Source organism: Phocoena sinus, chromosome 4, assembly GCF_008692025.1.
Source record: "Phocoena sinus isolate mPhoSin1 chromosome 4, mPhoSin1.pri, whole genome shotgun sequence".
In the NCBI taxonomy this organism is placed as follows: Eukaryota; Metazoa; Chordata; class Mammalia; order Artiodactyla; family Phocoenidae; genus Phocoena; species Phocoena sinus.
Window position 1 is genome coordinate 49,435,231 of NC_045766.1, and position 14,891 is coordinate 49,450,121.

At 38.9% G+C, this 14,891-nt stretch overlaps 1 protein-coding gene across 10 annotated transcripts in view; it reads right to left on the reverse strand.

Moving 5' to 3' along the window:
* The window catches only part of PLD1 (phospholipase D1), a 206,841-nt gene that overhangs the window by 41,590 nt on the left and 150,360 nt on the right, over nucleotides 1–14,891 (reverse strand). For 9 of the 10 annotated variants that reach the window (XR_004349783.1, XM_032631636.1, XM_032631637.1 and 6 more), the window contains 2 exons: nucleotides 12,780–12,890; nucleotides 10,288–10,376 (listed from right to left, as the gene is read on the reverse strand). Coding sequence is in view for 8 of the 10 variants with exons in the window: in XM_032631636.1 (XP_032487527.1) it covers nucleotides 10,288–10,376; nucleotides 12,780–12,890 (200 nt within the window). In the remaining 2 variants the exon portion in view is untranslated. Of the gene's footprint in view, nucleotides 1–4,367; nucleotides 4,496–10,287; nucleotides 10,377–12,779; nucleotides 12,891–14,891 lie in introns of all 10 variants that reach the window. The other variant, XR_004349782.1, reaches the window with a different exon arrangement.

The window sequence follows — 14,891 nt, forward strand, 5'->3', positions numbered from 1 at the left end:
GGTGGAGTCTCAACCACTGCGCCACCAGGGAAGCCCTATTTTTATTTTTTTAATACAATGCAGTTCTTGAATTTCCTAAATGATGAAATTTTTAAACTGTGTTCAGCAAATTAGCATAAATGACTTAGATTTTCACTGCTATAGAAAAAAAAAAGGGCTCTGGAATTTCAAACCATAAAGTTGTAGCTAAGTTTAAGCCAATGAAGAGAAAATTCTATGTGCTAACCTGTCCAGTCTCCTTCCTTGATCCGGTCCCCAGAAAATAACAGTTCTTGGCCACCGAGGATTCTAACCTCTTCCAAAACACTGCATCCTCACAATGCTGAGGTGGTGCAAATGACAGCAGTCAGCATAGGGCAAGAACCTGAGCCCCTAATGTGCAGAATTATTTATGATCTTAAAAGCAAGAGAAGAGCTAGTGGGCACCAGGCCATCATGCAGGCAACTGCTCCATCCACTTTAGTTCAGAACAATTTTATAAAATTGCATGCTCAGGCTTTTTGTTAAAATAAGTTTTTCTTTCAAAATCCACTAATTCTTACAGCGGTGTTACGTATAATAGATAAAAATTGGAAATGTTCAATAATGGGGGGATGATTAACTAAATTATGTTATAGTCACTCAATGGATGTAACTTCTTACTAAAATGACCACTATGACTTACTAGCAAAGTACTTCTGGTAGTGTGTTAAAATGGCCCTAATGCAAAGTTACAATTACAAGACAATTATAGATGTGGCAGGCTGATACTATGAAATATTAAATAATTTTTCCCCTTAAATATGTTAAATTCCCCCTCTCTGTGACTGGAGATATGAAGCAGGCGTTGCTCCTAGGACGGCGCTCTCACTGAGGAACCAGGGCACAAAGATGTCAGCTTCTTAGATTTGGGGAACTGAGGAGAGATCCTTTGAGCTGAGATGGGAGTATAGAGAAATAAGAGGAACTCCCCTGGTGGTCCGGTGGTTAAGAATCCGCGCTTCCACTGCAGCGGGCATGGGTTCGATCCCTGGTCAGGGAACTAAGATCCCACAGGCTGCGCAGCGTGCCCCAAAAAATAAATTAAAAAAAAAAGAAGAAGAAGAAATAAGAGTCAGACTCAGTGCAGGGACCCTCTACTGCCAGCAGTAGAGAAGGGACAGAAAGGCAGGTTTTAAAGGAGAAGGCTGAGGACCCCAGGTTACAGGAAGCAGATGCCAGAACAGGCTTGACAGATCGACACTGAGCGCTAGAAGCCCCTTCCCAAAGATCCAGGGCCCCTTAGCGTCTATACCAAGGGTGGGGGAGGGGAGGAAAGACCAGGGAGCACCCAGACGGACTGAATACAGAGCAGAAATGAGAAACCACTGGATTTGGCCACATTTATCAGGAAGTGACTAAACTAAATTTCCTTCTATTGTGTGGAAAAGGGACTTGAGACAGAAATCCAAGTGAGTTACAGGAAAAGGAAATAAATTACAACTCAGAAAATATGTCTGCATATTAATATGGACCAAAAAGAAAACAGGAAAACAAAAAGTAAATTGTTTAGGTGATGAGAATGTGGGATCTTTAATATTTTCAATTTTTGTGATTTGCTGAACTGCTGCTTTGTCCCTTTAAAAACAAGTCCTAGGGGCTTCCCTGGTGGCACAGTGGTTGAGAGTCCGCCTGCCGATGCAGGGGACATGGGTTCGTGCCCCGGTACGGGAGGATCCCACGTGCCGCGGAGCGGCTGGGCCCATGAGCCACGGCAGCTGAGCCTGCGCGTCCAGAGCCTGTGCTCCGCAACGGGAGAGGCCACAACAGTGAGAGGCTCGCGTACCGCAAAAAAACGAAAAACAACAAACAAGTCCTAGTTCACCAACATAAGTGGGTCTTAGCAGTGGTTTTCCTCTAACTTCCCACCTTGTTCTCTCCAGAAGAACCCCTCCTCCTTCACCTCCTCCTTCCCCAGCATGGTGGGTAGTCAGGGGTCTTCTGCTCAGAGTGGGGTCTCAGGATCTATAAGAAGGCCCCAAAGGAGCTCATTGTGTTTCTCCAGTGACAAGATGCTTTATTTTTTGAGAATTTGAGATTTATAGATCATGTTTCATTGCCATAAACTTCAGGAGCTGGTATAAATCTTCTCGTTGTAGATTTTGCAGCAGTGAACGCTGCCAGAAGTAAGAAGAATTGTGGTTGGGGATTAGTGGTTGGTTTTTTTTTTTGTGGAGAGAATTTTATTCTATAGTGGTATCAGTTATGGGAGAATTGGATCTGTATCTTCTCAGTGGTTTGGGACACAGCCCATTTTATTTTGTGTTTGGCAAATCTTTTAAAAGCAGTAAACTTTTCTGGGCTTCAGTTTTCTCATCTGTAAAGGAAGGAGTTGGTGAAAATCATTGTTGGCCCACTAGAAATGCTGGTTCTATTTAGCACTGACTTTGCATATCATACGTGAGATTTTTATAGATTATGACCTTACATATTGTGTGAGCACACAAAAACACACACACATAATTTTTTTCATTGGTTATCTATTGAAAACGGCAAGCTTTTAAATGGAAGAATGTTCAGGGTCAGCCCAGCATGTGTGACTTAGACTTCACTCTGGACTTGATAACCTTTGGCAGGCATGTCCCTCAGTGTCCCTTAAATAAGATTCTACAGAACCTCTTATTAAACTGTTCCCACAATAGCCCAGCCGTTTTCATTTTCGTTTTTAAAAGAGTCTCTCCCTTCCTTCATCTCTCTGCCAGGGTACATGCTCAGGCTCAAAATGATTTGTGGCCTCGGACCAGTACTAATCTTTACTCTCTCTATCTGCTGAGATTATCATTTATATAATTTTTGGAATCAAATAAAAGCAATTAAATGATCTAAATCAAAAGTTCTCCTGCCATGATCTGTCATCTCTGCCCTAATGTAACCTCTTCTCCATGAATTTCATAGAGCTTGGGAGATTATCCCACAAGATAAAATGTGAAACCAGCCATTGGCATACTTAATTTTCATATTTTTCTTCTTTTATTATAACTGCAGCTTAAATTTCATTAAGACAGTGATCCTGAAATATACCCAACATGTCCTTTCAACTTGGTACACAAGTTATAGGATGTGGTAATTACAGGATGTAGATTTTTCTTTAAACCTAAGAAATTTTTTTTTTTTTTGCGGTATGCGGGCCTCTCACTGTTGTGGCCTCTCCCGTTGCGGAGCACAGGCTCTGGACGCGCAGGCTCAGCTGCCGTGGCTCACGGGCCCAGCCGCTCCGCGGCATGTGGGCTCCTCCCGGACTGGGGCACAAACCCGTGTCCCCTGCATCGGCAGGCGGACTCTCAACCACTGCACCACCAGGGAAGCCCTAAACCTAAGAAATTTTTATCAAGCAATTACTTTAAAAAAAGAAAATATTTATTTGATTTAAAAAAATTTTTAAATAAAGTACCTCTTCTAGATTTCTTGCAGGCTTAACATTAGAACATTTCTACTTCCCTTGAAATGAGGGAAGCTTTGTAGCTGAGCTACAAAGGTAGCACAAGGTAAAGAGCACAAGTTTAAGTCCTGAAGATGTGGTCTGAGTCACAGTTCTACTCATCAATAGCTGCATGATGTGGGCAAGTTACCATAACTGCACTTGGCCTCAGCTGCCTCATCTGTAGAATGGAAATCATTATGCATCCACTTCATAAGGCTGATGTGAGAATTAAATGAAGGCATGCATAAAAAGCACCTTGGATGTGGAATGCCTCAAAAACGATTTGATAACATTATTAATCAATTAACAACCAGTGATTTCAATTGGAAAGCTTCAAAGAATCATCAACAGTACCTAAAATTAAAACAAAGCAAAGCAAAACTGAACACACATTATGTTTCAGAATACATTTTATTTTATATTTTGGGGGAAGATGTAATCCAATCAAAAATGGGGAATCCAGAAATGGATTCCCATGAGGAGTCGGCTACAGCTTTCTGGCAGGACACCTCTAGACAGTGTTTTAATCGTGTGCCTCTACTTGGCACAGGACGAGAAGTGCCAGCAATAGGGAACCAAAGCAAGTTGCCCTTATCCAGCAATAGTCATCTAACAATTTACAATGAGGCACATTAAACACCTCTTTAATTAAAACATTTGTTTCTAACATAAATATTAATTTCTAAATAGTTGATTTGATATTGTGGTTCTTTGTCCCTGCTAGAATTTACCATGAGCTAGCATATTTCCAGATGATGAATTTCCTGGACATAACATAATTTCTTACGTGAACTGGTGCTTTACGGTTTTCAAATTGCTTTCACATCTATTCATATGAGATAGGTAGGGCAGATATTATTATTCTCTTTGTTGGTGAAAAAACAGAGTGACAGAAAGGCAGAAATGATAGATTCAAAAGGTCACATACCTGTAGACACAGAGTTGGGAAGAACTCAGATCTCCAGACATCTGGTTCCCAATTAATTTCAGATTCCCCAGAGGAGGTCCCTCATACCATCACGCATGCGCAAACTGCAAGCACTACCTGGCACTGTTCTACGGTCATAGGAAGCATGAAGAGTTTGAGCGATTTTCAAAACTGTGTATTTTCCAAGGCAGTGGAATGGTGTGTTTTCCAGTGCAGTTTAATATTAAAATACAGAAGCATTAAATCAACTGCCTAATTTCATTGCATGTGTCAAGCCTGTGGTGATAACAGTGCAAAATGCACTCTCTCCCTCCAAACTTTTTAGCAGGGCAGCAAAATTATGCATGTCAAGTTTCCATAAGCAAAAATGGTTTCACCCTCAGAAACCGTACAATCATGGCACACAGTGTTTTAAAATGTTTTCTACTTGGACCATCTGGTTACACTCTACATTTTGGCTTATTCAAACATGGTATAAGGCAGTCAATTCTAGACTGTGGATTATGATTTCTTCACCCTGATCTCTAGTCCTATTTGAGTTGTCAAAGATAGGCTTCCAGTGGGTTGGGGGCTGGGCTCAACTCGAAGACAGTTCTACTTTTTTAGAGCAGACCTTTTGTTTTCTGCAGAGATTCCCACAGTTATTTTTAGTTCAGCTTGGGGTGAACAGTGTTCTGAGGCTCTAGGTCATCAATCAGATCATGGAGGCTTGGCCTGTTTCTGTAAAGAATTATGGATGCTGGAGAGGGTGTGGAGAAAAGGGAAGCCTCCTACACTGCCAGTGAGAATGTAAATTGGTGCAGCCACTATGGAGAACAGTATGGAGGTGCCTTAAAAAACTAAAAATAGAGCTACCATATGATCCAGCAATCCCACTCCTGGGCATATACCCTGAGAAAACCATAATTCAAAAAGATACATGTACCCCAATGTTCACTGCAGCACTATTTACAATAGCCAGGAAGCAACCTAAATGTCCATTGATGGAAGAATGGATAAAGAAGATGTGGTACATATATACAATGGAATATTACTCAGCCATAAAAAAGAATGAAATAATGCCATTTGCAGCAACATGGATGGACCTCGAGATTGGCATACTGAGTAAAGTAAGTCAAAGACAATATCTTACGATATTGCTTATGTGTGGAATCTAAAAAAATGGTACAAAAGAACCTATTTGCAAAATAGAAATAGAGTCACAGATGTAGAAAACAAACTTATGATTACCAAGGGGCAAAGTGGGGGAAAGATAAAGTGGGAAACTGGGATTGACATATACACACTACTATATACAAAATAGATAACTAATAAGAACCTACTGTACAGCACAGGGAACTCTACTCAGTACTCTGTAATGACCTATATGGGAACAGAATCTAAAAAAGAGTGGATATATGTATATGTATAACTGACTCACTTTGCTGTGCAGCAGGAACTAACACAACACTGTAAATCAGTTATACTCCAATAAAATTTAATTTAAAAAAATTACAGCTGCTGAGAAAGAATGAGGAGAAAGTGAGGGAAGCAGAGAACTCACTTTAGGGAACTGAGGTGGGACCAGATTCCAGCACTGGCATAAAAGTAAAGGCTCAGCCCAGTCGAGAGAAGTTGGCAATTTAAAGACGCCAATCTCTCTAGGGTAGGAGGGTCCTGGAAGAGTCTGTGTTCCTTGGTCAGGCTGGCCGAATGCTGACTGTCATTTCCCTCCATCTGCTTTGTGCTCTATTCTATTCTTTTTCCAACAGCCAAAGTTATACTTGTTGCTAGGCACATGACTCTGGCAGGGAAGTTCTGAGTTTCAGAAGAGTAGAGAGCAGAAGAGTGAAAGGAAGAGAGAGGGGTAAGCTTGAGGATGGCACACGACAGCCCTCAGTGAGAAGAAGGGGAGCCACTGTAGGCAGCCTGCAAGATGAGCTTTTTAATTCTACCTTTACCTTTTTCCTAAGAATACAAGCTCACAGATTTGAAATTATTCAATGAAAATATATTTTACAGTTTGGAATTAACACAGGAGATAAACGATAATGTGGAGATACAGAGGAGGGGGAAAATGTAAAATAGGTTTCCAGGATATGTGTGTGTATCCACTAAGTTTGAATGTGTAATATACATACCACTTTAAAATGTGACTATCAAAGCAAGTGAGATTATTGAGAGATCAAAGCTAAATGACACACAGTTAATTTGAAATTTGACGAACTCATTTCCCAGTTTTGACAAAGTGAGCTTGAAATTGCCACCCTTTAAGGTGCTCTGTGAACTTCTAAGCATGAGATAAAATCTGCAACAGATGCTACCTTACCATGCTCTCTTACTGTGGATCCCAAGGTCACTGGGAAATGTTCAATCAGAAAATATCTTAACATTCCTTCCAGCCTTAAAGTGCTATGATTTTAGAAGAAGTCCAGATACTAAAAGACAAATTAATATGCTAAAGAAAAATATTCGTTCAGGCTCCTGAACACTTAAAAACAAATCTTACAGATACTTACTAAACCACGTACTAATAAGTCAATAACTGGAATGAGTGAAGTTGAGATTCATCCTACTCTCCTAATCAGCTGTCAAAGTTCCAAAATTCATGATTCACTGCTCAGCCCAATGAGCTCATTTGTCAATTTAATGTATTTTTGTGACATTTCAATTTCATGAAAAAATTATTTTTCTTTTTTGTCAAATGTGCTTTATAAAGGGGACGCTCCTACATCAATAAAATGCAAGAGTTGTCAGAAATATAATGCAATTTTGTAAATGAGACATAAATTGACCCAGAAAATTGGGAGACTGGAGACTGGAAAGGATGCAAGGAATCTCTGTGTGTACATATGTGTTTAACTGGAAACAAGACTGCTTTTAAGTCATCTCAGAAACAGTCCTTGGTGACTTTCTTAAAAAAAGCATATGAGAAGGCAAAGAATAAAGGTCACTTGTAAAAACACAGACCACCATTCATATTTATGGCCATATATGCTGTTCTAGATGAGTACTATATAATCCTGGCAGTGCCTGTGGAATATTATAAAATACAGGTACTTGGGCCCTCCTCCAGAAAATTCTGATCCAGCAAGCCTGGAGTTGAGTCCAGCCCTCTGTGTGTTTGTAAAGTGGTGATTTTGATGCATGGGAAGGGGTGAGAAACACTGTACAGCCCGCAGGATGGGTGAGTATTGTGCCTTGCTGCCCAAAGGCCCTCACTGTGGGATCAAGACAGCCATTCCCCCAGCTGCTGAGAGAGCTGGCCACTGGCTACTCACTCACAGTGAAGCCTTTCTCCAGGAACTGCCCTCCAGAGGCCAAAGGGGCCTGCCTCACCCAAGGCCATGCCCATTTCCTGAAGTCAGCCTACATCCAAAGACCAGTCAATGGGAGGAGGAGATTATAAAGGCCCAACCTACTTGCTTCAATTTGGGGCAACCCTGAAGTGGTCTCTAATCCTAACTGTCAATGCATTGGAGTTACATGGTGTGGGAGGCATTGGGTCCGAAGTCCAAAGACTTGGCTTCAAAGCTGTTTTTGCCTTTTGCTGTTAGTGGCCCAGACAAGTCACACTAACTCTTTCAACTCAGTTTAACTTTAAAAATGGGGACAAAAAAAAAAAAAGATGCATATTGTAATCCCCAGACCAACCACTAAAAAATGCAGAGGTATCTCGCTTAAATGCTGATAAAGGAATTAAGCAGAAAAAAATAAAAATGTACAGAAACAACAATAATAATAAGAACAAAACTATATGATCTACTTTCAAGAGTAGTTGTGAAAATTCAGTAAGAGTCTGTAGATATAAACTGTGAATCATATAAAGTGCTGGTAGTTGTTGTTATAAAATGTTCTTAGTCTAAAACTCCCCACATATTTTGTGAAAAAAAGATATTAAAGTACCACAGGACACTGGAAGTCAAAATATGTTTTAAGCCCCAAATGCTTATGTACTTAACATTCTCCACTGCATATGTTCAATGAATTAAGATAATAAAATGTAATGATTTTGTTTGTTTGTTTATTTTGCTGTTTTTACACAGAGCTAAAATCAGCCATAAAAAGAAATAGTCCCAGGTGTCAAGACAATTCATTAGGGACAGAATAGACTTTTCAACAAATGGTGCTGGAACAACTGTATATTCACATGCAAAAGAATGAAGTTGGACCTCTACCTCACACCACATACAAAAAGTAACTAAAAATGAATCAAGACCTAAATGTAAGAGCTAAAACTATAACATTCTTAGAAGAGAACAGGCATAAATCTTCATGACTTTGGATCAGGCAGTGGTTTCTCTGCTATGAAACCAAAGCACAGCAATAAAGGAAAAAAAAAAGATAAATGGAACTTTATCAGAATTTAAAACTTCTGAGTTTCAAAGGACACTACCAAGAAAGTAAAAAAGAAAACAGACTGAATGGGAGCAAATATTTGCAAATCATAAATCTGATATGACTTGTATCCAGAATACCTAAAGAACTCTTACAACTCAGTAATAAAAAGACAACCTAGGGCCTCCCTGGTGGCGCGGTGGTTGAGAGTCCGCCTGCCGATGCAGGGGACACGGGTTCGTGCCCCGGTCCGGGAAGATCCCCCATGCCGCGGAGCGGCTGGGCCCGTGAGCCATGGCCGCTGAGCCTGCGCGTCCAGAGCCTGTGCTCCGCAACAGGAGAGGCCACAACAGTGAGAGGCCCGCGTACCGCAAAAATAATAAAAATAAAAAAAGACAACCTAATTAAACAATGGACAATGATAATACATGAATGTCCAATAAACAAAAAAATACTCAACATTATTAGTCATTAGGGAAATTCAAATCAAAACCACATGAGATACCATTTCACACCTACTAGGATCGCTATAATCAAAAAGAGAGATAATAATAAGTTATTAGTGATGATACAGAGAAATTGGAACCCTCATACACTATGGGAATGTAAAATGGTGTTGCCACTTTTGAAAACATTCTGACAGTTTCTCAAACTGTTAAACATAGAGTTACCATATGATCCAGTAATTCCAACCCTAGAGTAATGAAAACATGTCTCACATAAAAACTAGTACAGAATGTTTATAGCATCTTTATTCATAATAGCCAAAAAGTAGAAACAACCCAAATATATACCAACTGATGAATGGATAAATCCATTTATATGAAGTATATCCAGATAATGAAATATTACCTGACAATAAAAATAAATGAAATACTGGTACATTCTATAACATTAAGCTAAGTGAAAGAAGCAAGTCACAAAAGATCACATATTGTATGATTTCATTTATATGAAACGACCAGACCAGGCAAATCTACAGAGAAAGAAAGTAGATTAGTGGTTGCCAGGGGCTAAGAATAGGGGGAATGGGTAGTGACTGCTAATAAGTGTGCAGTTCCTTTCTGGGGTGATGAAAACGTTCTAAAATTGATTCAGCGATGGTTGCACACAACTCTGTGAATATACTACAAATGACTAAATTGTCCACTTTGGGTGGATTGTATGGTATGTGAATTATATCTTAATAGAAGTGTTATTAAAGAAAATAATCCCATGAGCTGAAAAAATACGACAGAAGGTAAAAAGAATTTAAATATAACCCATGGAAAAACGTTATGACTATTTTGCTTTGAGTTTTAAGTGAACACAGCTCACTGTCTGCCTTTAAATAAATCAAATCACAAATCTAATGCGTGGGAAAGAGACTGGCCAGGAAAAAATGACTGTGCTCTGGAAGCATTCAGAGCCCCTCAAAAATGGACTCAAAAATTTTTAGCAACTGACTCAGATTTAAGGAATCAGTAACCTACTGGTAGTTGAACCAAAGTCATGCCTGTTAGAAAAAGACAGTATTTTAAAAATGGGCTTTCAAAAGTCATTTTAGCAGTAAATGCAAGAACATCTGCAGTAACAACTCCTACCAAAATGGCAAAAACTTTACCTGTGAGCTTTCAGTATCCTCTGAGCAATGGCATCGCCAACCTTGTTGAACACAACTTTGTCATCAGCGCAGCTTATGAAAAACTGGTTCTACACAAAATAAATGAGATTTATAACAAGTTTTTCTTATCTTAGTAGCATGCATATAAGGAAAATGTGGTATATAACAAAAAACTACTTTGATATTGTTTTTAAAAATGTTTCACCTAGCAGACATGTTCTGATTCCTAAAATCACCTCGGGAAAGTAAATGACACTGGGAATAAAAGAAGTCTCATGTCACTCTGGGTCTCATGCATTTCTAAGCAATATTACCTATATCATCTTAGTAAAGTGGAAAGCTAAATTATTATTTAACCATGCAAATTCCTTGTAAGCTACATTCTTAGAATGGTAGGAACATTTTGAACTTAATAGAGAAATCAGGTTTTTCAGATTCACATATTGTATAAATGCTTCTGATTAAAAATTCCATATTGGTAAACATTCTATCTCATGCTAAGTTTATTTCTGAACAGGGTAGATGGCAGAATTCTGGCCTAATTTTCTCCACTATTTCCTAGTATCTGCCTTGATCTTATCTCATTTGTTTAGGTCTCTTATTATTCCCGAACTTCTATTTTAAGTAGTTACAAATCTCTTTTGTAAGTATGTTGCATTATACAAATAAACCAATAAGATGGAAAGAGAAATATTTTTATTTTTTTTCTTTAAGTACTTCTGCTTATAGATTCATGCAACATTCTTTAAAACTGTTACTTAGGAACCAGGGTACAACATTATTATTATAATGGTATGGAAGATTCAGCTGCTACATTATGGATTGTTGAAAGTTAGGTACAAATATTATGAGTATCACATGCTCTGTTTACTATACAAATAGTTATAACACACCTGTAACTTATAAGTATAATCATCACAGAGTAATCTTTGCTGATCATCTTAGGTAAAGTGATATATAGGCAATGACTCGAAATAGGATTATCATCCTTTTGCCACATTATCATTTTTACTATTGTACACGCTTTTAAACTTAAGTGCATAAAGCTGTAAACAGCTTCCAGAAGACAAACTTTGAGGAAGACAAGAACTCATTTGAGAATATGTTTCCCTTTAGGGCATCAAACAATCAAAATCTCAGTGGCAACCAAACCGTGTTTGTTCTGAATTCATATCACAGAGAAGCTTAGCATTCCTCAGCAGCTGTAGCACAGACTCACATCCTTCACTTCTCCTTTTTTGGAGGGAGCAGGGTGAATGCCAACTGCTTACCTCGGCTACAGGCATTTCAACCAAGTTTCTGTCCACAGCCATGTGTGTTAATGTGGCATTCCTGACCTCATTTAGTACTGTGGTAGCGTTACAAAGAAAGGCTGATTTAATACTACTAAAAAGAGACAAAGCAAAAGGATGCTGGGTAACAGATGAACCAGCCATTAACATCTTACATTATTATGGTATAATTGTTGAAATTAATAACACTAATAGTATTAGTTTTATTAAACTCTAGACTTCGTTCAGAATTCACTAATTTTTCCACTAATGTCCTTTTTCTGTTGCATGATCCCATCCAGGATACCACATTGCATTTAGTCTGCTAATAGTTTTAATCAGCCTTCTCTTTCTCCAGGCCTGTAAAATAAATTAAGCTCCAATTCTTTCCCACTTTCCTTTAATTAATTGTCACTTCATGGAAGGGGATAGGGCCAGGACTCAAGGGGAAGGAAAGTAGGGCTAGAATGGTTTTCTCCAGTGACCCCATCTCTCTCCATATATATTTTTAAATTCAGTGGGAAAGAAAATACTAAAATAAAGAAGAGAGATGTGCTCTGAGTTATCTTTCCATTGTCACGGCTTTTTATTTTTTAAGGATTTTCCAAGTGCTCTGAACTAGCTCCAGATCTACTTTGAAGCACAATTAAGGTTCCCAAACTAAATCCAGTACCCACGGGTTTTCTCCTAGTCTTTACACACAAACTCTGAGAACTGAAAAAGCTTTATAATGAATGGCAGTTGACACAGAATTGAAGAAGTTGGTACTTGCCCTCGCTATTCTTACATCTCCCTTTTCCATGTTCCTTTTCCTGCCCTCTCCCCACTCCAACATCCCCAAACCAGAGGCATCCAGTGGTCTCTAGGTTAACAGCTTACCCCTGCGTGTGCTCTCCTGAAGCGGCACATGCCTCACATTTACACCTTCCAACTCAAGCCAAATCAAAACCTACGTCTCCACGGTGTGATATTTCTGGCTGATAATATTACGAATTGATACATTTTAATAATAAGGATTTGGGGGATTCCTGTTAGAGTCCCGAGTTAATTAAAATGCAAAGCGAATGTCAGGTATGCTGGGGGAATCAAAATTCAGGTGACCTCTTCACATCTCAACATACACTTATTAATGTAGCAGGTCCTGGGTTCGGGGACCCTGCAGTCTCTGTGGTATTTACAGGAAGGCAGGTTGTCATACCAATTGACACGAGCAAGACTTACTTCTATATAGATATAGTGTTTGCTGTTCTCTATCACATAGACGTAAGCAGCATGGATGGACTCTTCATGGTACTTTATACCAGCAGACCAGTCAGCAGCAGAACGGAGCAACTATAAGGCAGCAATCAGAAATGAGCGAACATGAGACAATGGAGGTGACACCAGAGGTATTAATAAATGAAGCCCATCTTTTTCTTCCAAACAACTAATTGATTACAGTGGCTTGTGTGTCATGTGTGGGCCAAGGCAGAGTAGGTAGGTAGGGAACTGGTCCTTAAACATCATCCATAATGAAGGGGCCCAGCTGGAAATTAAATCCTGAATATATATTCTTCCCCCCAGGATTATTTTCATTCAAGACTGGAAACCAGGAGGTGTGGTTTCTACAAAGAGCGTTTCAGAAGGACCTCTTTTGGTGGCTATGAGTAGGGTGACCATCTGTACTCTTTTTCTGTTATAGCCCCACAATCACACGAGAATGCCTCATGTATTAATAACACCACTTTTACTCTCAGAAGTGTCCCGGTTTGAATCATATGATAGATACAGTCACCCTAGCTCTGACTTGACAATGTGATTACTCTTTTTCCCTCAAGTAGATACTGTTCAGAACAATACATTCTAAAAGACAAATAGATTCATTTAGACATTTAATCTTGATTCTGGCTTTAATTAGCTGTCTGATCTTTGGTGTGTCACTTCAACTCTCAACTTTCTCATTCATACCACCTCCCTCTATTCAGACACTCACCTGCTTCCTCCTGGATTACAACAAGAGCATCCAGCTCAGACACCTGAATATACGTTAAATACACAGATGCGCAGTGGGACTGCCTAGGTTCAAAGTTTAGCTCAACCACCTGGTGGCTTTGATCTTGGTCAAGTTTCTCAATCTCTTTGTGCCTCAGATTTCTGTTCTATAAAACTGAGTATCCACTTTATAGGGTTGTAGAGAGGATTAAATTAATTACTGTGCAGTGAGCTGAAGAAGACCAAGCACCTAGTAAGTGGTACATAAGTGTTTGCTGTTATTAATGAGAACTTAGAGGATGTATTTGAGCTGTGGTGGATCATGCCATAGACGCTTCAGAGTAGACTGCAGTCCGGCCAGGCTACAGTCTGGCCACATGGAAGGCTTTTTCAACACTAAGAATCCATTGGTTGTAATTTTTTTTCAGCACTCTAACTAGGGTTCCAGTATAATGTTAGTCATATAGTAGGTGGTCAATAAATGCTTATTACTTGACTTTCCTTAAGCAATAGAGTTTCATCACAGAAGAATCACTATAAAAATATATTCACTAATCCTGGTTTGAAATATATATTGAAACTGTTCCTCATGAGGTCAACTGAAATTGAAAATAAAAGAATAGCCCATACTTAGAAATTCATAAAGTGATCTAATACATAATCAGTTTTATATCTGTTATATATAAAAGGTCTGGTAAAATTCTTGCTTTAATCAATAACTTTAAAAATTGTACATATAAGGCTACTGAAATTCAAACCTGATACTTGCTAAAACTGATTGTGCCATCCTCAAAATGTTATTTCTTTATTCATTATGAGGTATTTATTACAATATAGTTCCCTCAAAGCATTTTATTTAATTTTATCAGATGCATCTGTAAAATGAAATTGGAAAACTTAACTGTGAATAAGAATAGTCAAATATCTCAGAAGAAAAATTTAGGTAAATATAATGCACCCTTGGAAAATAGCTTGATTCACATAATCTTCAAGGAACTGCATTATTGTTCATCAGCAGAAATAACAAAGGTTGAACGAATAGAGGTTTCCATTCTTTGTCCACCCAAATTTATATTGAATTTTGTTGCTAAGGAGCATAGCCCTAAAATGCAGGCAACCTTGAGAAGATTCTTTTGCCACCCATCCTGATCCAATTCTATATTACTCTGGAAACAGTGTATAAAACTGCAGAGTATACTGGAATGATAGGAACTCTTGAGATATGCACTATTGCTCTGCACTTACTAGCTTTTTCACCTTGAACAAGTCATTTTAACATCACGGAGGCTCAGTTTCCTCCTCTGAACACTTGAGACTGCTCTCTCTGTCTCTGTCTCTCTCTCACACACACATCTGCCCACC